General features: G+C 42.5%; 1 protein-coding gene across 1 annotated transcript; it reads right to left on the reverse strand.

Annotated features, from left to right (window-relative positions):
• Positions 1–20186: 20186 nt before the first annotated feature.
• LOC117444894 (E3 ubiquitin/ISG15 ligase TRIM25-like) lies at positions 20187–22775 on the reverse strand. The gene has a single exon (XM_034080276.2). It carries the CDS (start codon positions 22682–22684, stop codon positions 21017–21019), a length of 1668 nt encoding a protein of 555 aa, XP_033936167.1. The 5' UTR covers positions 22685–22775; the 3' UTR covers positions 20187–21016.
• Between the last annotated feature and the right edge of the window lie 1623 nt (positions 22776–24398).

Below are 24398 nucleotides of genomic sequence, written 5' to 3' on the forward strand. Positions count from 1 at the left end.
CGGACATTGAAACGTGGAGAGCCGGCCCGCAGGCAGGAGCCAGCAGAGGATATATCAACAGCGCGCCCTGAGGGGTACGGCCTCTTTCTCCGCTAGCGAGAGCCAGACACACAGCTGTATTTCTGGCGGACAATATCCTGTTTGTAACATGACCACGCTTTTATTAATTAAAGTACCAATTTGAAACAATCTCAGAGACTTGATTTAGTCTCCTTTTTAAACTTCTCTCCTGGACGCGAGAATAACCAACACAGATAACAAATGGCATCGCATATTCTAGTTTTTCCCAGTAAACAATGCTGTTGTCTTCTTGTTAGAATCCTCCCAATTGATGTATCAACCAAATAGTAGGACGACTCTGCTGCAAACATGCTCACATCCACATCACCCCTATCCTTCATGACCTCCACGGCTGACTGCGGTCAAGCCAGCCTCCACTTGGGAAAACACAGTCAAGCCAGCCCGCACGTGATATTGGGGTGCGCGAATATTAGAAGCATTACGGTAAAATCCCAGCTCTTACTCGGTCAATAACAAAAGCACCTATAAAAACAAACCAAACATATTAAATTAAGAAATATGTACTATATAATGTGATCAATAATTATTTAAAACAAACTACGTATAACTACCACGAGTAAATGTAAAATGTAAGGAGTTTCAAAATAAAAGTCCTTTGAAATCTCATATTGAAATCTCATATATGAGCTATCAGCCCTGTGTTTAGATAAGAATAAAACGAAATCTCTCCCTGATGCAAGACTCATCTCGCTGCAGGGTGATAGAAGGACAGCCCATCTACTCACCCAGAAAAAATCAGGACATTCTGATGTGGAGTTTCAAAATAAAAGACCTTTGAAATCCCATATATGAGCTATCAGCCCTGTGTTTAGATAAGAATAAAACGAAATCTCTCCCTGATGCAAGACTCATCTCACTGCAGGGTGATCGAAGGACACCCCATCTACTCACCCAGAAAAAATCAGGACATTCTGATGTGGAGTTTCAAAATAAAAGACCTTTGAAATCCCATATATGAGCTCTCAGCCCTGTGTTTAGATAAGAATAAAACGAAAGTTGCCAGTATTAAACTGTGTACATCCCTGGAGGTTTAGGGGACAGGAAACACTCACATTTAAAACATATAATTAATAAATGGGCAGTATTAATATATATACCCACATGCCAGCTAAGGTCAGAAGAGCTTTATTTAACAGCTGGTCTTATGTGTGTGACCCCTGGGATAACATTACATTACATTAATTGATAAGCCTGAAACATGCACTTGTCAAGGTTCAGAGGAACATTTTGCAAATATGGCAGTAGCCATCGATCAGCTTAAGATAAGATATACTTTATTGATCCCAAGTTGGAACATTTGCGTTACATCAGCATGTGTAGCAGTTAAATATGCAGTTGTGTTTATTTGTAAATCATTTAGTATAATCACACAAATTCTGTGTTTTATATTCAACAATTCTGTGTTCTTTATTTATTGATTGTTCAATACCTGACAAGGCCGGAGATGAAATATCTACATATTATAAGAGTATAATACATTATGTATAATATCAGTTAAAATAAGTGCTTCAACATAGTTAACATTGCTGGAGGTATGCACACATATTGATAGATGTCTTGTAATGCACTGTTGAGGAACCTGCGACCCAAGTTTTTCATTCAGTGCAGAACTACACCACAGTTGTGTAGGCCTATATGATATGTCAATAAACCTTAGAAAATCTTGAAATCTTGAACGGGATGTGCAAAATAGTCATTACATACAGTCTTTAATTAACAATTAGTAGAGAATAACGAGTAATGAATATACTTTATAGGGATCGTATTAATATCTAATAATAAAAATAATGAAATTCAATAACATGCTTTAACCACCAGGTGTCCCTTTATATCAGCTGTGCACCTTTATGGTGTAAATACAGCCTATCTACCAATTGGATCAAATATAAAAGTGAGCCGAATTAGTGTTGATACTGCAAGGAGACGTATTGTGTGAAAAGAAATGTAAGATGTTGTTTAATGGCTGATATATTTATGATCCACGTCACGTTTTCAGTTCCTCGTGTTTGTCTTCTCATCAGGGCTCTATAAATACAGAACTACGGCAGATATGTAATATGTAATGCAGCCGAACCGTGTATTACAATGCCGTTATGTGATGACTTTCAAAGAGAAAAGCAAGCACACTCGGAATAAGGTATTATTATTATTTCGGTCTGTTTCCGGTATTTGTTAATGACGGTGTGCTCTGAGATGTGAGACTGGAATTGCACAGGGGGGAAATAACGTAGGCTATCTTTAGATGCGGATTTTGTTAAACTAATATGTTTAGGCTGTGGACCAACACTATACATTGACGGGGAAGGGGGGTAGCAATAAAGATAACACCATTAAACAGTTACACAACATAACAGAAATAATATCGATAGCAGCGTCCCTAGCAACCACCTTGGTAACAATGAAAACGTCGCGATTTCCTGAAGTAATCTTCGTAATAACTAGCAAACTAAAGATCATGTACATCCACTGCACACATAATCTGAAATAACAACTCATATTTCTCGCATCAAATGACATCAAAACGCATTTTAATGGCCAAACTAACTTTAAAATAGGCATTTTCCACCTAGAATAAAACGAAGTTCGGCCATGTTTTCTTTTTCTGCAGGGAGAAATTTGAAGATCACGTGACATAGACGCCAGCCATCGAATGAATGGTGAAAAAAACGGGGTTTGTCAAACAGAACACATGGTGTAGTCCAAACGATAGCTGGGGATTCTGGGTAGTGTAGTGTCTTCTGCCATCCTTTACTCAGAAAAAATATTTGTTTCTCCGAATCGAAGGGGAAAAATACAAAAGCATTGTACACAATTTAAACCAATCAATGTTGTGTAATTAACAAGGATAATCTGGTGTTTTTTAGTCGATGAGTAGTGCAGATATCACTGTAAAATCAATCGACAGTAAGAGGAGTACTTACTTCCGGGTGTACAATTCTCCGTTATCCAATGGGAATGGACGCTCACATTGCCTTTAAGGGCAGCCGACACAAACGAATGCCGTGCTTCCATGAGCGTCAAATCCCGACGCAGATGGGAATACATTGCAATCAGTTGAAAGCTATTTGCGTCCCTTTATGACGCTGAAGGAGCCTAGGAGCGTCAAAATTGGACGCCACGGACACTGACCAAACGTCGCTATTGGACGCTTAGGGAGTGAGAGTGTGTTGTCCAGGCACGTCCAGCTGGGAGGAGACCGAGGGGTAGACCTAGGACCAGGTGGAGGGGTTATATCTCTTCGCTGGCCTGGGAGCGCCTTGGCACCCCCCAGTCAGAGCTGGTTGATGAGGTCAGGGGAAGGAACGTTTGGGGGGGCTCTCTGCTGGAACTGATACCTCCGAGACCCGACCACGGATAAGCGGGAGAAGATGGATGGATGGATGGATGGATGGTGTGAAGCTCAGAGGGGAGTAAAACATCTTACTTCACAACGAAAGATAAATCACCTATACGTAAATAAATTGGTGTTTAAAGAACCAAAAAGAAAGTGGTATTAAAGCAAGCCAACTGTACCTGACGGAGACAGACGTGAGTTCTGTCTGCTCTCTGCAAACAGAAGACAGATCTGTAATAACAGCAGGTGGACCCGGCTTTTCATTTCCCCGTCATTTCTTTGCAAAATAATTAAGATATGTGTTTTTTTCACACTAGAGCAGAAAATATGATGTGTGCCGGTGACAAGAAAAGTGCTTCCTGTAGCGTAGAATTGACTCATAAAAACGAGCGTGATCCTTCAGGTTTAAGACAGTTATTGAAAGAAACATTCATATGCAATGGTGATTATGGTGTTTACGAGAAGGCCTCCATTCAGTTGTGGAAACATGTTTCCGTTTTCTTTTAGCATAAATCAGAAGGTAATGTGTCTGTGTTTATTCTCCTTTCAAATGTCTACTTGTTCTCCCCTCCCAGCAGAACACTTATTTTGTTGTCAACGCAGTGCTTTAACTTTAACAGGAAGCTGACGGTTAAAAAAAATAGCATGCCAACTTCTTTTTGTGTACTTTGACATTAGTAGTGCTTTTAATATGTTCACCTTGGCTTAGTAGTTAACTCTTAGTGCCGTAACTTTTCCAAAAGCTTTGAAATGTGTTTGATAGCATAGTGCACCTTAAACATACCGTCAGTTTAAGTGCTGTTTTATACTGAAAACCATAAGTTCTTGTGCACAACCAGTTGTTAAGCTTTTATTCTGAAAATCCTTCATCTCCGGTTAGCATGAGGCTAATATACCATTTACTATAGAGGTGAATTCAGCAGCGATATGATATGATGTTGCACAGCGAAACCTACTGATTTCAACACTACAACTATAGAACCAAGATATTATTATTGTTGGATAAGGTACAGTTTATTTGAGTACGTTATTGTTTACAGATGTGGGTAGCATGTGACAACATTCGGACTGACCGGAAACCAAACTGCTGTGAAGTATTTCCTGTGTTTTTAGGAGTATTGATTACAGCGTTTAGAATGTGTTAAATGAAAAGTCATGAAAGAGTTAAGGAGGAGAAAAGGCGTGTTTAGATATATATTGAATGTACAATGTCTGTATCCTCTGATATGCGTAACAACGGACATTGAAACGTGGAGAGCCGGCCCGCAGGCAGGAGCCAGCAGAGGATATATCAACAGCGCGCCCTGAGGGGTACGGCCTCTTTCTCCGCTAGCGAGAGCCAGACACACAGCTGTATTTCTGTCGGACAATATCCTGTTTGTAACATGACCACGCTTTTATTAATTAAAGTACCAATTTGAAACAATCTCAGAGACTTGATTTAGTCTCCTTTTTAAACTTCTCTCCTGGACGCGAGAATAACCAACACAGATAACAAATGGCATCGCATATTCTAGTTTTTCCCAGTAAACAATGCTGTTGTCTTCTTGTTAGAATCCTCCCAATTGATGTATCAACCAAATAGTAGGACGACTCTGCTGCAAACATGCTCACATCCACATCACCCCTATCCTTCATGACCTCCACGGCTGACTGCGGTCAAGCCAGCCTCCACTTGGGAAAACACAGTCAAGCCAGCCCGCACGTGATATTGGGGTGCGCGAATATTAGAAGCATTACGGTAAAATCCCAGCTCTTACTCGGTCAATAACAAAAGCACCTATAAAAACAAACCAAACATATTACATTAAGAAATATGTACTATATAATGTGATCAATAATTATTTAAAACAAACTACGTATAACTACCACGAGTAAATGTAAAATGTAAGGAGTTTCAAATAAAAGTCCTTTGAAATCTCATATTGAAATCTCATATATGAGCTATCAGCCCTGTGTTTAGATAAGAATAAAACGAAATCTCTCCCTGATGCAAGACTCATCTCGCTGCAGGGTGATAGAAGGACAGCCCATCTACTCACCCAGAAAAAATCAGGACATTCTGATGTGGAGTTTCAAAATAAAAGACCTTTGAAATCCCATATATGAGCTATCAGCCCTGTGTTTAGATAAGAATAAAACGAAATCTCTCCCTGATGCAAGACTCATCTCACTGCAGGGTGATCGAAGGACAGCCCATCTACTCACCCAGAAAAAATCAGGACATTCTGATGTGGAGTTTCAAAATAAAAGACCTTTGAAATCCCATATATGAGCTATCAGCCCTGTGTTTAGATAAGAATAAAACGAAATCTCTCCCTGATGCAAGACTCATCTCACTGCAGGGTGATCGAAGGACACCCCATCTACTCACCCAGAAAAAATCAGGACATTCTGATGTGGAGTTTCAAAATAAAAGACCTTTGAAATCCCATATATGAGCTCTCAGCCCTGTGTTTAGATAAGAATAAAACGAAAGTTGCCAGTATTAAACTGTGTACATCCCTGGAGGTTTAGGGGACAGGAAACACTCACATTTAAAACATATAATTAATAAATGGGCAGTATTAATATATATACCCACATGCCAGCTAAGGTCAGAAGAGCTTTATTTAACAGCTGGTCTTATGTGTGTGACCCCTGGGATAACATTACATTACATTAATTGATAAGCCTGAAACATGCACTTGTCAAGGTTCAGAGGAACATTTTGCAAATATGGCAGTAGCCATCGATCAGCTTAAGATAAGATATACTTTATTGATCCCAAGTTGGAACATTTGCGTTACATCAGCATGTGTAGCAGTTAAATATGCAGTTGTGTTTATTTGAAAATCATTTAGTATAATCACACAAATTCTGTGTTTTATATTCAACAATTCTGTGTTCTTTATTTATTGATTGTTCAATACCTGACAAGGCCGGAAATGAAATATCTACATATTATAAGAGTATAATACATTATGTATAATATCAGTTAAAATAAGTGCTTCAACATAGTTAACATTGCTGGAGGTATGCACAAATATTGATAGATGTCTTGTAATGCACTGTTGAGGAACCTGCGACCCAAGTTTTTCATTCAGTGCAGAACTACACCACAGTTGTGTAGGCCTATATGATATGTCAATAAACCTTAGAAAATCTTGAAATCTTGAACGGGATGTGCAAAATAGTCATTACATACAGTCTTTAATTAACAATTAGTAGAGAATAACGAGTAATGAATATACTTTATAGGGATCGTATTAATATCTAATAATAAAAATAATTAAATGCAATAACATGCTTTAACCACTAGGTGTCCCTTTATATCAGCTGTGCACCTTTATGGTGTAAATACAGCCTATCTACCAATTGGATCAAATATAAAAGTGAGCCGAATTAGTGTTGATACTGCAAGGAGACGTATTGTGTGAAAAGAAATGTAAGATGTTGTTTAATGGCTGATATATTTATGATCCACGTCACGTTTTCAGTTCCTCGTGTTTGTCTTCTCATCAGGGCTCTATAAATACAGAACTACGGCAGATATGTAATATTTAATGCAGCCGAACCGTGTATTACAATGCCGTTATGTGATGACTTTCAAAGAGAAAAGCAAGCACACTCGGAATAAGGTATTATTATTATTTCGGTCTGTTTCCGGTATTTGTTAATGACGGTGTGCTCTGAGATGTGAGACTGGAATTGTACAGGGGGGAAATAACGTAGGCTATCTTTAGATGCGGATTTTGTTAAACTAATATGTTTAGGCTGTGGACCAACACTATACATTGACGGGGAAGGGGGTAGCAATAAAGATAACACCATTAAACAGTTACACAACATAACAGAAATAATATCGATAGCAGCGTCCCTAGCAACCACCTTGGTAACAATGAAAACGTCGCGATTTCCTGAAGTAATCTTCGTAATAACTAGCAAACTAAAGATCATGTACATCCACTGCACACATAATCTGAAATAACAACTCATATTTCTCGCATCAAATGACATCAAAACGCATTTTAATGGCCAAACTAACTTTAAAATAGGCATTTTCCACCTAGAATAAAACGAAGTTCGGCCATGTTTTCTTTTTCTGCAGGGAGAAATGTGAAGATCACGTGACATAGACGCCAGCCATCGAATGAATGGTGAAAAAAACGGGGTTTGTCAAACAGAACACATGGTGTAGGCCAAATGATAGCTGGGGATTCTGGGTAGTGTAGTGTCTTCTGCCATCCTTTACTCAGAAAAAATATTTGTTTCTCCGAATCGAAGGGGAAAAATACAAAAGCATTGTACACAATTTAAACCAATCAATGTTGTGTAATTAACAAGGATAATCTGGTGTTTTTTAGTCGATGAGTAGTGCAGATATCACTGTAAAATCAATCGACAGTAAGAGGAGTACTTACTTCCGGGTGTACAATTCTCCGTTATCCAATGGGAATGGACGCTCACATTGCCTTTAAGGGCAGCCGACACAAACGAATGCCGTGCTTCCATGAGCGTCAAATCCCGACGCAGATGGGAATACATTGCAATCAGTTGAAAGCTATTTGCGTCCCTTTATGACGCTGAAGGAGCCTAGGAGCGTCAAAATTGGACGCCACGGACACTGACCAAACGTCGCTATTGGACGCTTAGGGAGTGAGAGTGTGTTGTCCAGGCACGTCCAGCTGGGAGGAGACCGAGGGGTAGACCTAGGACCAGGTGGAGGGGTTATATCTCTTCGCTGGCCTGGGAGCGCCTTGGCACCCCCCAGTCAGAGCTGGTTGATGAGGTCAGGGGAAGGAACGTTTGGGGGGGCTCTCTGCTGGAACTGATACCTCCGAGACCCGACCACGGATAAGCGGGAGAAGATGGATGGATGGATGGATGGTGTGAAGCTCAGAGGGGAGTAAAACATCTTACTTCACAACGAAAGATAAATCACCTATACGTAAATAAATTGGTGTTTAAAGAACCAAAAAGAAAGTGGTATTAAAGCAAGCCAACTGTACCTGACGGAGACAGACGTGAGTTCTGTCTGCTCTCTGCAAACAGAAGACAGATCTGTAATAACAGCAGGTGGACCCGGCTTTTCATTTCCCCGTCATTTCTTTGCAAAATAATTAAGATATGTGTTTTTTTCACACTAGAGCAGAAAATATGATGTGTGCCGGTGACAAGAAAAGTGCTTCCTGTAGCGTAGAATTGACTCATAAAAACGAGCGTGATCCTTCAGGTTTAAGACAGTTATTGAAAGAAACATTCATATGCAATGGTGATTATGGTGTTTACGAGAAGGCCTCCATTCAGTTGTGGAAACATGTTTCCGTTTTCTTTTAGCATAAATCAGAAGGTAATGTGTCTGTGTTTATTCTCCTTTCAAATGTCTACTTGTTCTCCCCTCCCAGCAGAACACTTATTTTGTTGTCAACGCAGTGCTTTAACTTTAACAGGAAGCTGACGGTTAAAAAAAATAGCATGCCAACTTCTTTTTGTGTACTTTGACATTAGTAGTGCTTTTAATATGTTCACCTTGGCTTAGTAGTTAACTCTTAGTGCCGTAACTTTTCCAAAAGCTTTGAAATGTGTTTGATAGCATAGTGCACCTTAAACATACCGTCAGTTTAAGTGCTGTTTTATACTGAAAACCATAAGTTCTTGTGCACAACCAGTTGTTAAGCTTTTATTCTGAAAATCCTTCATCTCCGGTTAGCATGAGGCTAATATACCATTTACTATAGAGGTGAATTCAGCAGCGATATGATATGATGTTGCACAGCGAAACCTACTGATTTCAACACTACAACTATAGAACCAAGATATTATTATTGTTGGATAAGGTACAGTTTATTTGAGTACGTTATTGTTTACAGATGTGGGTAGCATGTGACAACATTCGGACCGACCGGAAACCAAACTGCTGTGAAGTATTTCCTGTGTTTTTAGGAGTATTGATTACAGCGTTTAGAATGTGTTAAATGAAAAGTCATGAAAGAGTTAAGGAGGAGAAAAGGCGTGTTTAGATATATATTGAATGTACAATGTCTGTATCCTCTGATATGCGTAACAACGGACATTGAAACGTGGAGAGCCGGCCCGCAGGGAGGAGCCAGCAGAGGATATATCAACAGCGCGCCCTGAGGGGTACGGGCTCTTTCTCCGCTAGCGAGAGCCAGACACACAGCTGTATTTCTGTCGGACAATTTCCTGTTTGTGACATTACCAGGCTTTTATTAATTAAAGTACCAATTTGAAACAATCTCAGAGACTCCATTTAGTCTCCTTTTTAAGCTTCTCTCCTGGACGCGAGAATAACCAACACAGATAACAAATGGCATCGCATATTCTAGTTTTTCCCAGTAAACAATGCTGTTGTCTTCTTGTTAGAATCCTCCCAATTGATGTATCAAACAAATAGGAAAACTCAGCGGCAAACATGCTCACATCCACTAAACGCACCAACCACATCACCCCTATCCTTCATGACCTCCACTGGCTGCCAATCAATTACCGGATTGACTTCAAGATACTACTTATCACTTACAAAGCCCTCATCAACCTTGCCCCCTCCTACCTCTGTGACCTCCTCCAAAGGCAGACCCCTACGAGTCGCCTCAGGCCTGCTGACGCTGACCTTCAGTGAAGTCAGGCTTCAGTGGTCAGAAATAGTAGAATATTGTTGACCTATTTGTTTAATTAGTTTGAAATACATTTTGAATACGTAGTAAAAATAACAATAATTAAGTTCATAAATAGTTGATTGGCCTATAGGGAGGGGCTTAACAAATATAAACCTCTGACCACAAGTGATTTTGCGGATACTCTGATGGTGGCTGCAGAGCAGAGAGGGAACAGTTTACATGTCTTAGAGCAGGGGTGTCAAACTCAAGGCCCGGGGGCCAAATCCGGCCCGCCACTTCATTGTATGTGGCCCCACAAGAGCTTGCAAAGAATATAATAAGTTTATTATAATGTTACGTGCCGCTTTACAGGAGAACGTTGCCCATAAACTACATGTCCCACAATGCATCTCATTTTGTGACATACGCAATGAAGAGACTTGCAATGATTTGCCGTAGACTTCTGCTTTCAGACGTAGTTAATTATTAAGTTATTACCCTCTCCGATAATAATCCATTGCAGAGGAAATATTGTAAAAGTATACATTATTTTATATTTATTATCTATATATATTTATTTATATAGTCTTAAAGTTACCACCGGCCCTTTGAGTGCAACCATAATTCTAATGTGGCCCGCGATGAAATTGAGTTTGACACCCCTGTCTTAGAGCTATATATTAATGTTTGTCTATTTTGGACTGGACGTCCTTTTTGGCTGTAAATAAAAGCACTTAAGAATATATTTTGTGTGACTCTAGCCATCTTATTAATTCCTTAATTATTGCATTGACACTTTTTGTAACAGGGACACCTTACGATAAAATACAATCCAGTGTATGGGCACACGACAGCTGGGCTTAACAAAATAAGTGGCCCATTAGTCGAAAGTCCATTACGAAGGGGTGCATAATGTCATGGTGTCCATTCACTGCATGTTCTGTATACATCTGAGTGGCCATCTGCAGCACGAGGCAGTGATCAGGCCATGATGCCCTGTAATTGAACAGTCCGGGGAGTGTTGTGGATGGTGTGTGTGTGTGTGTGTGTGTGTGTGTGTGTGTGTGTGTGTGTGTGTGTGTGTGTGTGTGTGTGTGTGTGTACTTGTGTAATTGAGGTATCCATAGCAGACTGCAGTGATGTTCAGTGATTACTGTGTCAGACAAAGCTGCTCGCACATGGTATGGTCCGCCCTGTATTAACTCCTCCAACACAAATGTCACACACACACACACACACACACACACACACACACACACACACACACACACACACACACACACACACACACACACACACACACACACACACACACACACACACACACACACACACACACACACACACACACACACACACACACACACACACACACACACACACACACACACACACACACACACACACACACGGATAAAGCAGTGATGCGACAGAGACAGATTGAGATAAAGAACCAGATTAGAGATCCCCTTTTCTCTTCTGTCGGTCGTCACTGATTCGTCTGAAGGGTAACACATGCTCTCTCCTCGCTCCTGACACACGCTATGGATACAAGAGAAGGTGAACGAGAATACACCTGCATCAAAGCACCAGAGAGCAGGCAGGACCTCCTCGAGACCACCAAGATAACAGACAGTGATAGACCCAGAGAGGAGAGACACACAGGCTGTCCGTCACCACTTCCTTCCTTTCTCCTTTCTCCTGAGGAATAGTGAAACAAACAGTTTGCTGGTTTTGAACATGTTTCAAGTTTATCATCCAGCAGGAAACAAACTTAAATGTCCGCCTTTCAGTTCAGATCACTGTCTGTGTAGATGTGTATGAATCCCATGAGTAATTTGTAGTGCTAAACGCACTCTATTCACTCGGAGACTATTTTGATACTGATAGAGTGCTTTGTCACATGCGACGACAATCAGCTGAAGCACAGTATCTGCAAAACATTGTTTCTATGGTTTCATGTGGAGGGCTGCATGAGGTCCAGGAAGCCAGTCAGACATGAAGAATGTGGACGCATATAAGGTCCAAATGTGTTCAAAGGTTTGTCCATAAACCTGATTCTTATAAGCTGAAGCCAAGACAGTCGACAGCTAGCGGCAGTGGCGGTTCTAGAACATTTTACATGGGGTGGCAAAGGGGGGCAAGAGGTCATGCCAGGGTGGCATGGGAGGGCGGACCCTACGTGGTATTTTATACTGTATATATAACCTATTTGTTGTTAATTCATGCCCTAACACAAGTGTTCTTAATGCACAAGAGAAACAAGGTGTTCGGATCAACAAACTCACATATAGTATAAACAGCATGAAATACTCATGATACCGTTTACGGTAAGTACAGTAAAAGTACTTATACACTGTAAAACCTGACAAGTTAATAGAACTCAAACGTTTTGTTGAAACAGATTACATCGAATTTTTTGAGTACCTTAACTTAAACGTTTTAAGTTAAAGTATAATCTTATCAATTGAGTTCTATTTACTAGTAATTTTTAAGTGACAAACATATTGTTTTAAGTTAAAGAAACATGGATATATTAAGTTATTTAAACTAATAATTTTTGTTAACACTGTACATATAAAGATCAAGTATCTTTAACTTAAACATTTTCATATCTCTTCAACTAGCTATTTTGTGAGCACAGTAGATATGAAAATCAGGTAGATTTAACTTAAATATTTTTATTATCTCTAAACCCCAATATGAATACAAAATTTCAATTGAGTAGTACTTAAAACGGAATGTCGAATACTTAAAACATTTGTTGAAACCGATCACATCGACATTTTTAGTTAACTGTAACTCAAAATCTCCAAGTTAACATTTTGACTAAACATTAAAAAGCACTTTAAAACTGACAATTTAAATGCAAATTACTGTTTTATTAAGTGACACACACTTTACCAAACAATATATATAAATTATAGCAAATAACTAACTTTTAAATACAAAATAAATTAAACAGTGCTAAGGCCTTGACAAATATCCAGATATTGTTTTTTTAAAGTATAAAAGTATAAAATAATGTATGGGAAACAGTCCTTCAACTTGAAGCTGAACAGTAACACATTGTGTGTGTGTGTGTGTGTGTGTGTGTGTGTGTGTGTGTGTGTGTATGTGTGTGTGTAGAATATGTATTGTCAGGTATCAAAATGTATGTGAAAATGTTTTCCATCCTTTTTTAACATTTACAAACAAACAAACTTGAACAGTAACACATTTTACAATGCATAGAGCAGATCTAAAGAGTGTGTGTGTGTGTATGTGTGTGTGGGGCACAACGCCAGCATCCAGCCACAAGGGAGTGTGGTGTGTGTATGTGTGTGTGGGGCACACCGCCAGCGTCCAGCCACAAGGGAGTGTGGTGTGTGTATGTGTGTGTGGGGCACACCGCCAGCGTCCAGCCACAAGGGAGTGTGGTGTGTGTATGTGTGTGTGGGGCACAACGCCAGAGTCCAGCCACAAGGGAGTGTGGTGTGTGTATGTGTGTGTGGGGCACAATGCCAGCGTCCAGCCACAAGGGAGTGTGGTGTGTGTATGTGTGTGTGTGGGGCACAATGCCAGCGTCCAGCCACAAGGGAGTGTGGTGTGTGTATGTGTGTGTGGGGCACACCGCCAGCGTCCAGCCACAAGGGAGTGTGGTGTGTGTATGTGTGTGTGGGGCACAACGCCAGCGTCCAGCCACAAGGGAGTGTGGTGTGTGTATGTGTGTGTGGGGCACAATGCCAGCGTCCAGCCACAAGGGAGTGTGGTGTGTGTATGTGTGTGTGTGTGGGGCACAATGCCAGCGTCCAGCCACAAGGGAGTGTGGTGTGTGTATGTGTGTGTGGGGCACAATGCCAGCGTCCAGCCACAAGGGAGTGTGGTGTGTGTATGTGTGTGTGGGGCACAACACCAGCGTCCAACCACAAGGGAGTGTGGTGTGTGTGTATGTGTGTGTGGGGCACAACGCCAGCGTCCAGCCACAAGGGAGTGTGGTGTGTGTATGTGTGTGTGGGGCACAACGCCAGCGTCCAGCCACAAGGGAGTGTGGTGTGTGTATGTGTGTGTGGGGCACAATGCCAGCGTCCAGCCACAAGGGAGTGTGGTGTGTGTATGTGTGTGTGGGGCACAATGTCAGCGTCCAGCCACAAGGGAGTGTGGTGTGTGTATGTGTGTGTGGGGCACAACGCCAGCGTCCAGCCACAAGGGAGTGTGGTGTGTGTGTGTGTGTGTGTGTTATATTGTGTGATGACTACAATGTGAGAAGCTCTTGTTTTAGGCTCAATACCCTGGGCCTCATGTTCCCCTCATCCAGGCCCATCAATACTTTCTGGATGAAGTCGAAAGTGTTTGCCAACTCTTCGGGTAACTCAGATGGAGGGCATAGATCAGTGCGAAAAGATGGATGAATGCCTCAGCCAGTGTGGGGAGTTCCATAACTTTGTCCCCCTCTATGACAACAGCGATCTTCTCTGGGCAGAAGAGCGTGGCATTTGTCGACCTGGCACTGATCAGGAGAAGTCCGACCGCGACGTCATCTATTTCTGGATCCTCAGACTGCTCCACCTGATGACAAGAACAGATACACGTTACCTATTACCCCAAATTGCCTTAGCTATCTCAGAAACATGTTTGCTGAAAAATACATCAGTGACATATCACATAAAATAACCTAATGTTTTGTGCATAACGTGGGTTTAAGGAAACGCCTATTCGCATTGCACCAGAAACTTCAGCCTCTAAAATAACCAATCAGTTGACATAAATTCTTTCTACAGAAAAAACATGTATAACCTTCATAAGGGTAGGATTTATTTTATCACTGTATTAGACTGTTACTATTAGCTAGTTGTACCTAATAAACTGGCAACTGAATATATATTTACAGTATAATCTCTCCCTACTACACATACAAAAATATATGGGGAACACTAAAGATTATTTTGTATTGAACACTGATGCTGCAGGAAAGAAGGCCCTCTCTTGATTGTGTGTGTGTCTGTGTGTGTGTATCTGTCTGTCTGTGTATGTGTATGTGTATGTATATGTCTATGTATCTGTGTCTATGTGTGTGTGTGTATCTGTGTGTGTGTCTGTCTGTGTCTGTGTGTGTGTGTGTGTGTGTCTATGTGTGTCTATGTATGTGAATGTGCGTCTATCTGTGTGTGTGTATGTGTGTGTATGTGTCTATGTATCTGTAAGTGTGTGTCTGTGTGTATGTGTATCTATGTGTGTGCATGTGTGTGTGTGTCTGCATGTGTGTGTGTATGCCTGTGTGTATCTATGTATGTGTGTTTGTGTATCTATGTGTGTGTGTGTCTATGTATGTATGTGTGTCTATGTGTGTGTGTGTGTATCTATGTATGTGTGTGTGTGTATCTATGTGTGTCTATGTATCTGTATGTGTGTCTGTGTGTATATCTGTGTGTGTGTATCTATGTGTGTCTGCTAGGGGTGTAACGGTACACGTACCCGTACCGAAATTATTCGGTACGGGCCCTTCGGTTCGGTACACGTGTGTACCGAAGTGTACCGAACGAATATAACGTTAAACGTAAAAAATTGAGAACGTGAACAACTTCTTGGAAGTAATCTCAGGTGCTGCGTCGCAGCATTCAGAGTAATTTCCTCACATTGGGCTCATCGCGTCAGAGAGCGAGCAAGTCATTTCATTGGATGAGAGGGCATGCTATGAGAGCTGGTCAGAGGGATGCGTTCAAATTTAGTCAGTAATTTGAGGAACTGTCGAAATGGCGAACGCAGATAAAGTTGAGCTCGAACATCCTCCAGCATCATTGAAGTCTCCGGTTTGGGAACATTTTGGTTTCGCAGTTACATACAAGGATGACGGACAAAGACAGGTGGACCGAACCAAAGCTGTTTGTCGGCATTGTTCAACTAACATTGGTTACGCGGCTGGCAATACATCAAACTTGCACTCACTTGAAAAGGCATCACCCGAACGTGAATATCACCGGTACCAAAAGAAAAAGACTGAAGTGCAAACCCAACTCCCACTAGCATGTAGCCTCCACCACTCGTAAAAACTTCAGACCGAGCCAAAGCTATTACAAACGCCAAATATCCTTATGTTGCCATGTTAGCAAAGCGCTACCTGGCTGTGTCTGCTACCTCTGTCCCTAGCGAGAGGGTGTTCTCCACAGAGACATTGTTAGTGCCAGCAGATCTGCCCTTTCAGCAGCCATGTGGACAAGTTCATCTTTCTTTAAACAACATGAAAATACAATGACAAGCAAGTCCTAATGTCAAGCTGGCTGCTCAGGTACTAGTACAGTACAGTTCAAATACAGATAATTTCAGTTCATCGAAATGCTGCACCTTAATGTTTATTTTATTATATTTTGTATTTATTTGAGTGAATACATTATTCACAGTTTAATAATAATAAAAAAATATATATGTTTTGTTTTGTGAAAAAAAATTCTGCTGTACCGAAAACGTACCGAACCGAACCGTGACCAAAAAACCGAGGTACGTACCGAACCGAAATGTTTGTGAACCGTTACACCCCTAGTGTCTGCGTGTGTGTGTCTGTGTATCTATGTGTGTGTGTGTGTGTGTGTGTGTGTCTATGTATGTGTGTGTATGTGTCTATGTGTGTGTATCTGTCTGTGTATGTGTCTATGTGTGTGTGTGTGTGTGTGTGTGTATGTGTGTGTATGTGTCTATGTGTGTGTGTGTGTGTGTGTGTGTGTGTGTCTGTGTGTGTGTGTGTGTGTATGTGTCTGCATGTGTGTGTATGCCTGTGTTTGTGTATGTGTATCTATGTGTGTGCATGTGTGTGTATGTGTATCTATGTGTGTGCATGTGTGTATGTATGTGTGTCTGTTTGTATGTGTGTAGGTGTCTATGCATGTGTGTGTGTGTGTGTGTGTGTGTGCGTGTGTCTCTATATGTGTGTGTGTTAGCTGTTAGGGGTGTAATGGTTCACAAACATTTCGGTTCGGTACGTACCTCGGTTTTTAGGTCACGGTTCGGTTCGGTACGTTTTCGGTACGTTTTCGGTACAGCAGAAAAAATTATCACAAAACATAATATTTTTAAAAAAAAATTATTATTAAACTGTGAATAATGTATTCATTCAAATAAATACAAAATATAATAAAATAAACATTAAGCTGTAGCATTTCGATGAACTGAAATAATCTGTATTTGAACTTTACTGAACAAGTACTCACAAAACATAAACTATTAGTTTTTTAATTACTTTAATTACAACTTTATCTGCGTTCGCCATTTCGACAGTTCCACAAATTACTGACTACATTTGAACGCATCCCTCTGACCAGCTCGTCCAATGAAATGACTTGGTCGCTCTGACGCGTTGAACACAATGGGAGCAAATTACTCTGAATGCTGCGACGCAGCACCTGAGATTACTTCCAAGAAGTTGTTCACGTTCTCAATTTTTTATGTTTAACGTTATATGCGTTAGGTCTTATAAGTCCGGACCTGAACCCATGGCTTGTGTCAAGTTGTGTGAGTAACTAAAGTGAACTTATTGTGAGCTAATTATCAATTGAAAATAAACTCATAATCAACTCAAATTCAAACTCGTCAGGTTTATTGTGCTCCCTTCCAACTTGTGTCTACATTTCTCTACAAAGTACAAATGTAAAAAAAACACTTTTTGCCACTTAGTCTACAAATGACTTATGACAGCAACTACAGTGAACTACTACAAAGTTCAAACATTTATTTAATTTACCAAACTAAAGTAACCAATCAGTCCCTGAGCTGACTGAGCCTAAATCCCTAAAGCGTTGCTGAAAGGTAGAGTGTAGAGTAGACTATACGCATTACACTGTTACACACCTACTATACAGTATAGGCTACACTGTAGTGACTGTACAGTCAGAGTGTACTGTACTGTCTGTACACCATGTATTTTCTACAACTCTACATGTGTACATTATACAGTACATACTACATACAGAGTGATGTACATACATACTGTTAGAAATTAAAATCAATGTTGATATGGCGTAATTTTGAATTAAATACACTATTTAATTTAATTCAGTTTTATTCTGAAAAAACCGGAAGTTCACACTATTAACTTAATACTTTTATTCTGAAAATTATTCACTTCCGGTTAGCATTAGCATGTGGCGAAATTCTACGTTTTCAAACCATGAGTCGAAGGTGAAATGACATGTGATGGTGTACACTCAGCACACTGGGATTAGCACTCATTTATTGATGCTGAATAACTTTTATCAGGGAATATTTAAATAACCACAGACACCAGAATATACGTAAGTGCTAGTTCTTTTGCGAGTCCAAGTACCGGTTCCCGACGTTCCGGTTTTAACCGGACTTGAACCGAAACTTTTTACAAGTCCAGTACCGGTTCGGCGTACCGGTACGCAGCACTAGTGATGACGTTAGAGAGATTCAGTAAAAACATTTGAGTACAATCCCCAATATGACCCAAAGTGGATGAATACTGTATACACAATATTACAAATCAGTTCATAGTCATCAGAACATTTGCGGTGAAATAACTTTTATAAATGTTTGGGTTAAAACAACCCATATTCTTCAAGAAGCTTGTACTGTTCGGTCTTACGGTGTAGTTATAATGAAGTACACAAATGACATCCCCCATCTCTCCAGAGAGCTAAAGGTGACCTGTGCAGCAACACATTTCAATATGTCTCAATACTAAGAGCTGCTAGATTGAGCTGCTGTAATGGAATATATATGCAAGAAGAATAAGAACATACCATCCAGCTGGAGTCTCATCTGCCTCCTGTATCGGTCTGAAGGGGAGGGGCTTAGCTTGACCCTGGTGGTGGTGAATGGATAGTTGGTGTCGGTCTGAAGGGGAGGGGCTTAGCTTTAACCTGGTGGTGGTGAATGGATGGTTGGGGTCGGTCTGAAGGGGAGTGGCTTAGCTTGACCCTCGTGGTGGTGAATGGATGGTTGGGGTCGGTCTGAAGGGGAGGGGCTTAGCTTGACCCTGGTGGTGGTGAATGGATGGTTGGGTTCGGTCTGAAGGGGAGGGGCTTAGCTTGACCCTGGTGGTGGTGAATGGATGGTTGGGGTCGGTCTGAAGAGGAGTGGCCTAGCTTGACCCTGGTGGTGGTGAATGGATGGTTGGGGTCGGTCTGAAGGGGAGGGGCTTAGCTTGACCCTGGTGGTGGTGAATGGATGGTTGGGTTCGGTCTGAAGGGGAGGGGCTTAGCTTGACCCTGGTGGTGGTGAATGGATGGTTGGGGTCGGTCTGAAGAGGAGTGGCCTAGCTGGACCCTGGTGGTGGTGAATGGATGGTTGGGGTCGGTCTGAAGGGGAGGGGCTTAGCTTGACCCTGGTGGTGGTGAAGAGATGGTTGGATTCGGTCTGAAGGGGAGGGGCTTAGCTTGACCCTGGTGGTGGTGAATGGATAGTTGGTGTCGGTCTGAAGGGGAGGGGCTTAGCTTGAACCTGGTGGTGGTGAATGGATAGTTGGGGTCGGTCTGAAGGGGAGGGGCTTAGCTTGACCCTGGTGGTGGTGAATGGATGGTTGGGGTCGGTCTGAAGGGGAGGGGCTTAGCTTGACCCTGGTGGTGGTGAATGGATGGTTGGGGTCGGTCTGAAGGGGAGGGGCTTAGCTTGACCCTGGTGGTGGTGAATGGATCGTTGGTGTCGGTCTGAAGGGGAGGGGCTTAGCTTGACCCTGGTGGTGGTGAATGGATGGTTGGGGTCGGTCTGAAGGGGAGGGGCTTAGCTTGACCCTGGTGGTGGTGAATGGATGGTTGGGGTCGGTCTGAAGGGGAGGGGCTTAGCTTGACCCTGGTGGTGGTGAATGGATAGTTGGGGTCTGTCTGAAGGGGAGGGGCTTAGCTTGACCCTGGATTCAGAGGGACAGGAGGTGAAAGGGGGGGGAGGAGGGTTGCGTAGAGTCACCTGAAATGACAGCTGTCAGAGGGGGGAGAGCAGATTTAAAAGGGTTAGCGGAGTGCTGTGATAGGCTCTTGGGAATAGAGCGAAGTGATTGGTTAAGCTGGGGAGTGACGCCCCTGATCACCTATTGAGAGGAGAGAGAGCAGTAACATGGAAATAGTAAATGAATGAATAAAGACGGTCTTCCTGGTTGAACTTGCGCTGAGCTTCATTTGTCTCAGATCACTTCCACATGTTCCCCATCAGCTTCGTAGCACCTTGGACACAAGAAGAACATCCTGTTGTTGTTTTTGAAAGACAAACCTTTATTAATGATCCAAACATTTAATTTAATCACACATCCCATCAGTGAAGTCTGTTCAATGATTTCATGACCAGTTTCTCTTTCTCCACACCATGTGTTTCATCTCAGCTGTTTCAAACATTATTGATTATTATCTTGATAAGTTATGTTCTACAAAACCTCAGAGTACCCACTTTCTATTTGGACAACAACAACAACAACAACAACAACAACAACAACAACAACAACAATTAGTCTGCAAAACAATAACATTTTATTTCCCAAGCAAAGACTCTAAGCTATTTACAGCAGAATAATAAATGGTGTACTTATTGATTGTGATCATGACAGGAAGTAATATCATTTAAAATAAACATGTGATGATGAAATAAGTGTTCCCATCTGGGAACTCGTGTTTTAGTTAATTTGGGCAACAATAACATTTAATGTGTCAAAATAATACATGTGATTATAAATGTCTCTGTTTTAGAACCAGAATAAAATGTGTAGAACAAAAGAAGCTGCTTTCTCTCTGAAGACTCGTACGAGAGAAACAACAACAAGAATCAAAAGAAATATCCAACGCATAAGGTTTACATATCAGTTCAGGTGAACAAGGATCCTCCTGAGCAGCCTCCATGGCTACACGGACACAGGAAGGAGCCGGAAGAAAGTCCAACATCTACAGAACAACTCGTGAGAAGATGTTGAAGCCCCGCCCATCATGTTTGATTGACAGCTGGTCTCTGCAGTGAAGACATGGACAATAGGCTCTGAAGGACACACGGTGAGTTCAAGAAGTACAAGAGTTCCTCCAAGGACTCCAGGCTATTTGAGTTTACAAAACTCAGCAGTGTCTCCATCATTACAATAAAGACAAACTCCAGCACGCAGCGGCTGAGTGAACGTGGTCTGCACTCTGTGGAGGAGAGTCGTGGTTTCAGAGACGCTGTAGAAGGACAGAACACCTGCTCTGTGATCCAGGTACACTCCTACTCTGGAGGACGGAGGACCTGAGACGGGAGTGCTGATACCGTTGTAAAGAAATGAATAACTGTTTTTTTCACACACTAAGCACCAAGATGTGTCATTGTGTCCAAATACACTTCCCCCCCCTGCTCTGCTGATATTCTTGTATGCGACTGCTACACGAACTCCTCCCCCTCTCCGCTCCACCTCCCAGTAACAACGTCCACTCAGACCCTCTCTACTCAGGACCTGAGGCCAATAAGTAAATCTGTCTGGGTGACTGGAATAAGACCGACCTTGTCTCATGAGTGTTGCTTTTCTGCCCCCCTCAGATAATACCAGCCGTGTGTGTGCTGTGTTTGGATCCAGAGTGATCTCCTGTGAGTATGTGAAGAACCCAGCTCTGGAGGCGGGCTCTGCTGCTGACGGTAAAACCTCCACTTCAGTCGGTGAGACGTGTGTCCACTCCTCTCTCAGGACGTCCTGTAGTTTGTCTCTGAGTGCTGACAGGGCCGCCGTCACGTCCTCAAAGTAGCTCAGAGGCCGGGTGTTGGTGCTGGAGGAGTGTGTAGCTCCACTGAGGGGGGCTGACAGTGAGGAGGGGGAGGGGTAGCTGAGCAGGAACTGGTTGTGGTCCTCTGTGTGAGACAGCAGCTCCAGCTCAGCGTCTCTCCTCTTCAGCTCAGAGATTTCCTGCTCCAGCTTCTCCTGCAGCTCTCTGACTCCACTCACTTCTCTCTCCTGCTGGGATCTGAGCTGCTGCTTCACGTCAGAGCTCCTCTTCTCCACGAGACGGATCAGCTCAGTGAACGTCTTCTCGCTGTCCTCCACTGCTTTGTCAGCAGAGCCGTTGACGGCCTCCACCTCCCGCTGAAGCAGCTTCACCTCCTTCTCTCCGTCCTGGATCCTCTGCTGGATGTTGAGTCGACTCCCCTCCAGCTCTCTCTGCCTCTCAGTCCTCTCTGCTGCAGCTGACACCGTGTCGTGGCCTTTGTGTTCGTCCATAGAGCAGAGAGAACAGATGCTCAGCTGATCAGTGCGGCAGAATATCTTCTTCACCTCGTTGTGACGAGAGCAGATGTTCTCCTGGAGCTTCTTGGAGGGCTCCACCAGCTTGTGTTTCTTAAAGACAGGAGATTCATAATGAGGCTGGAGGTGTTGGTCGCAGTAAGAGGCCAGACACACGAGGCAGGACTTACAGGCTCTCAGCTTCCTCCCAGTGCAGACATCACAGGCCACGTCTCCAGCTCCAGCATAGCAGAGATCAGCAGCAGCAGCTGGGGGTCCAGTCTTCTTCAGCTCCTCCACTAAAGCTGCTAGCATGGTGTTCTTCAGCAGGACAGGCCTCGGAGTGAAGCTCTGCCTGCACTGAGGGCAGCTGTGGATTAGCTCTCCATCCCAGTGCTGTGTAATACACTTCATACAGTAGCTGTGTCCACAGGGAGTAGCCACCGGATCCTTCAGTAGATCCAGACAGATGGGACAAGAGAAGGATTCCCGGTCCAGCTGAACTCCTTTCTGCGCCATTTCACCTCTCAGTAGCAGCGAGTGTGTGAGTTTCACTTCCTCAGAGCTGAAACTAGTCTGACAGCATGTGTGTGTGTCGGCGGTGAATGTGGCCTATCAGCTCTTGTACTTTACCCACATGTTGGTTCCTCCCCTCCTCCTCCTCAGTGTGGCTCTGAAGGGGAGGAACCAGGAAGTACAGAGTGGAGCTGGCTGCTGTGTCTGAGAGCAGGAAGAACTCCGTGTAGCTCAGACTCTGACTGACACAGAGCCTCGGTTACAACCTGCTCTTCCTTTGAAAAGAGCTTTTAGTTGTAAAATAAGTTGGTAAACTTACAACATCTGAAGGGGGTTAAATACTTGTTTCCTCCTCTGTAAATGTGCAGCCTCAATGTCCTGAGATAGCTGATTGATTTAATAGTTGGATGTACAGTAAGTCGTTTTTTACTGTAAGTCCTAGCAAGGCAAGGCAAGTTTATTTATAGCACCTTTCAACACAAGGCAATTCAAAGTGCTTTACAAAAAACAAAAGACATTAAGAAAATGGCATTTAAAATCAGTCATTAAAAAGAAAAGATAATAAAATAAACATTAAGAGAAAAAGTACATGGATAAAAGTTACAGTGCAGTTTAAGATATGAATAGTTCAATTAAAAGCAGCGACAAAAAGAAAAGTCTTCAGCCTGGATGTGTGTGTGTGTGTGTGTGTGTGTGTGTGGTGTGTGTGTGTGTGTGTGTGTGTGTGTGTGTGTGTGTGTGTGTGTGTGTACGTACTTGTGTAATTGAGGTATCCATAGCAGACTGCAGTGATGTTCAGTGATTACTGTGTCAGACAAAGCTGCTCGCACATGGTATGGTCCACCCTGTATTAACTTCTCCAACACAAATGTAACACACACACACACACACACACACACACACACACACACACACACACACACACACACACACACACACACACACACACACACACACACACACACACACACACACACACACACACACACACACACACACACACACACACACACACACACACACACACACACACACGGATAAAGCAGTGATGCGACAGAGACAGATTGAGATAAAGAACCAGATTAGAGATCCCCTTTTCTCTTCTGTCGGTCGTCACTGATTCGTCTGAAGGGTAACACATGCTCTCTCCTCGCTCCTGACACACGCTATGGATACAAGAGAAGGTGAACGAGAATACACCTGCATCAAAGCACCAGAGAGCAGGCAGGACCTCCTCGAGACCACCAAGATAACAGACAGTGATAGACCCAGAGAGGAGAGACACACAGGCTGCCCGTCACCACTTCCTTCCTTTCTCCTTTCTCCTGAGGAATAGTGAAACAAACAGTTTGCTGGTTTTGAACATGTTTCAAGTTTATCATCCAGCAGGAAACAAACTTAAATGTCCGCCTTTCAGTTCAGATCACTGTCTGTGTAGATGTGTATGAATCCCATGAGTAATTTGTAGTGCTAAACGCACTCTATTCACTCGGAGACTATTTTGATACTGATAGAGTGCTTTGTCACATGCGACGACAATCAGCTGAAGCACAGTATCTGCAAAACATTGTTTCTATGGTTTCATGTGGAGGGCTGCATGAGGTCCAGGAAGCCAGTCAGACATGAAGAATGTGGACGCATATAAGGTCCAAATGTGTTCAAAGGTTTGTCCATAAACCTGATTCTTATAAGCTGAAGCCAAGACAGTCGACAGCTA

Source organism: Pseudochaenichthys georgianus, unplaced genomic scaffold, assembly GCF_902827115.2.
Source record: "Pseudochaenichthys georgianus unplaced genomic scaffold, fPseGeo1.2 scaffold_985_arrow_ctg1, whole genome shotgun sequence".
NCBI lineage: Eukaryota > Metazoa > Chordata > Actinopteri > Perciformes > Channichthyidae > Pseudochaenichthys > Pseudochaenichthys georgianus.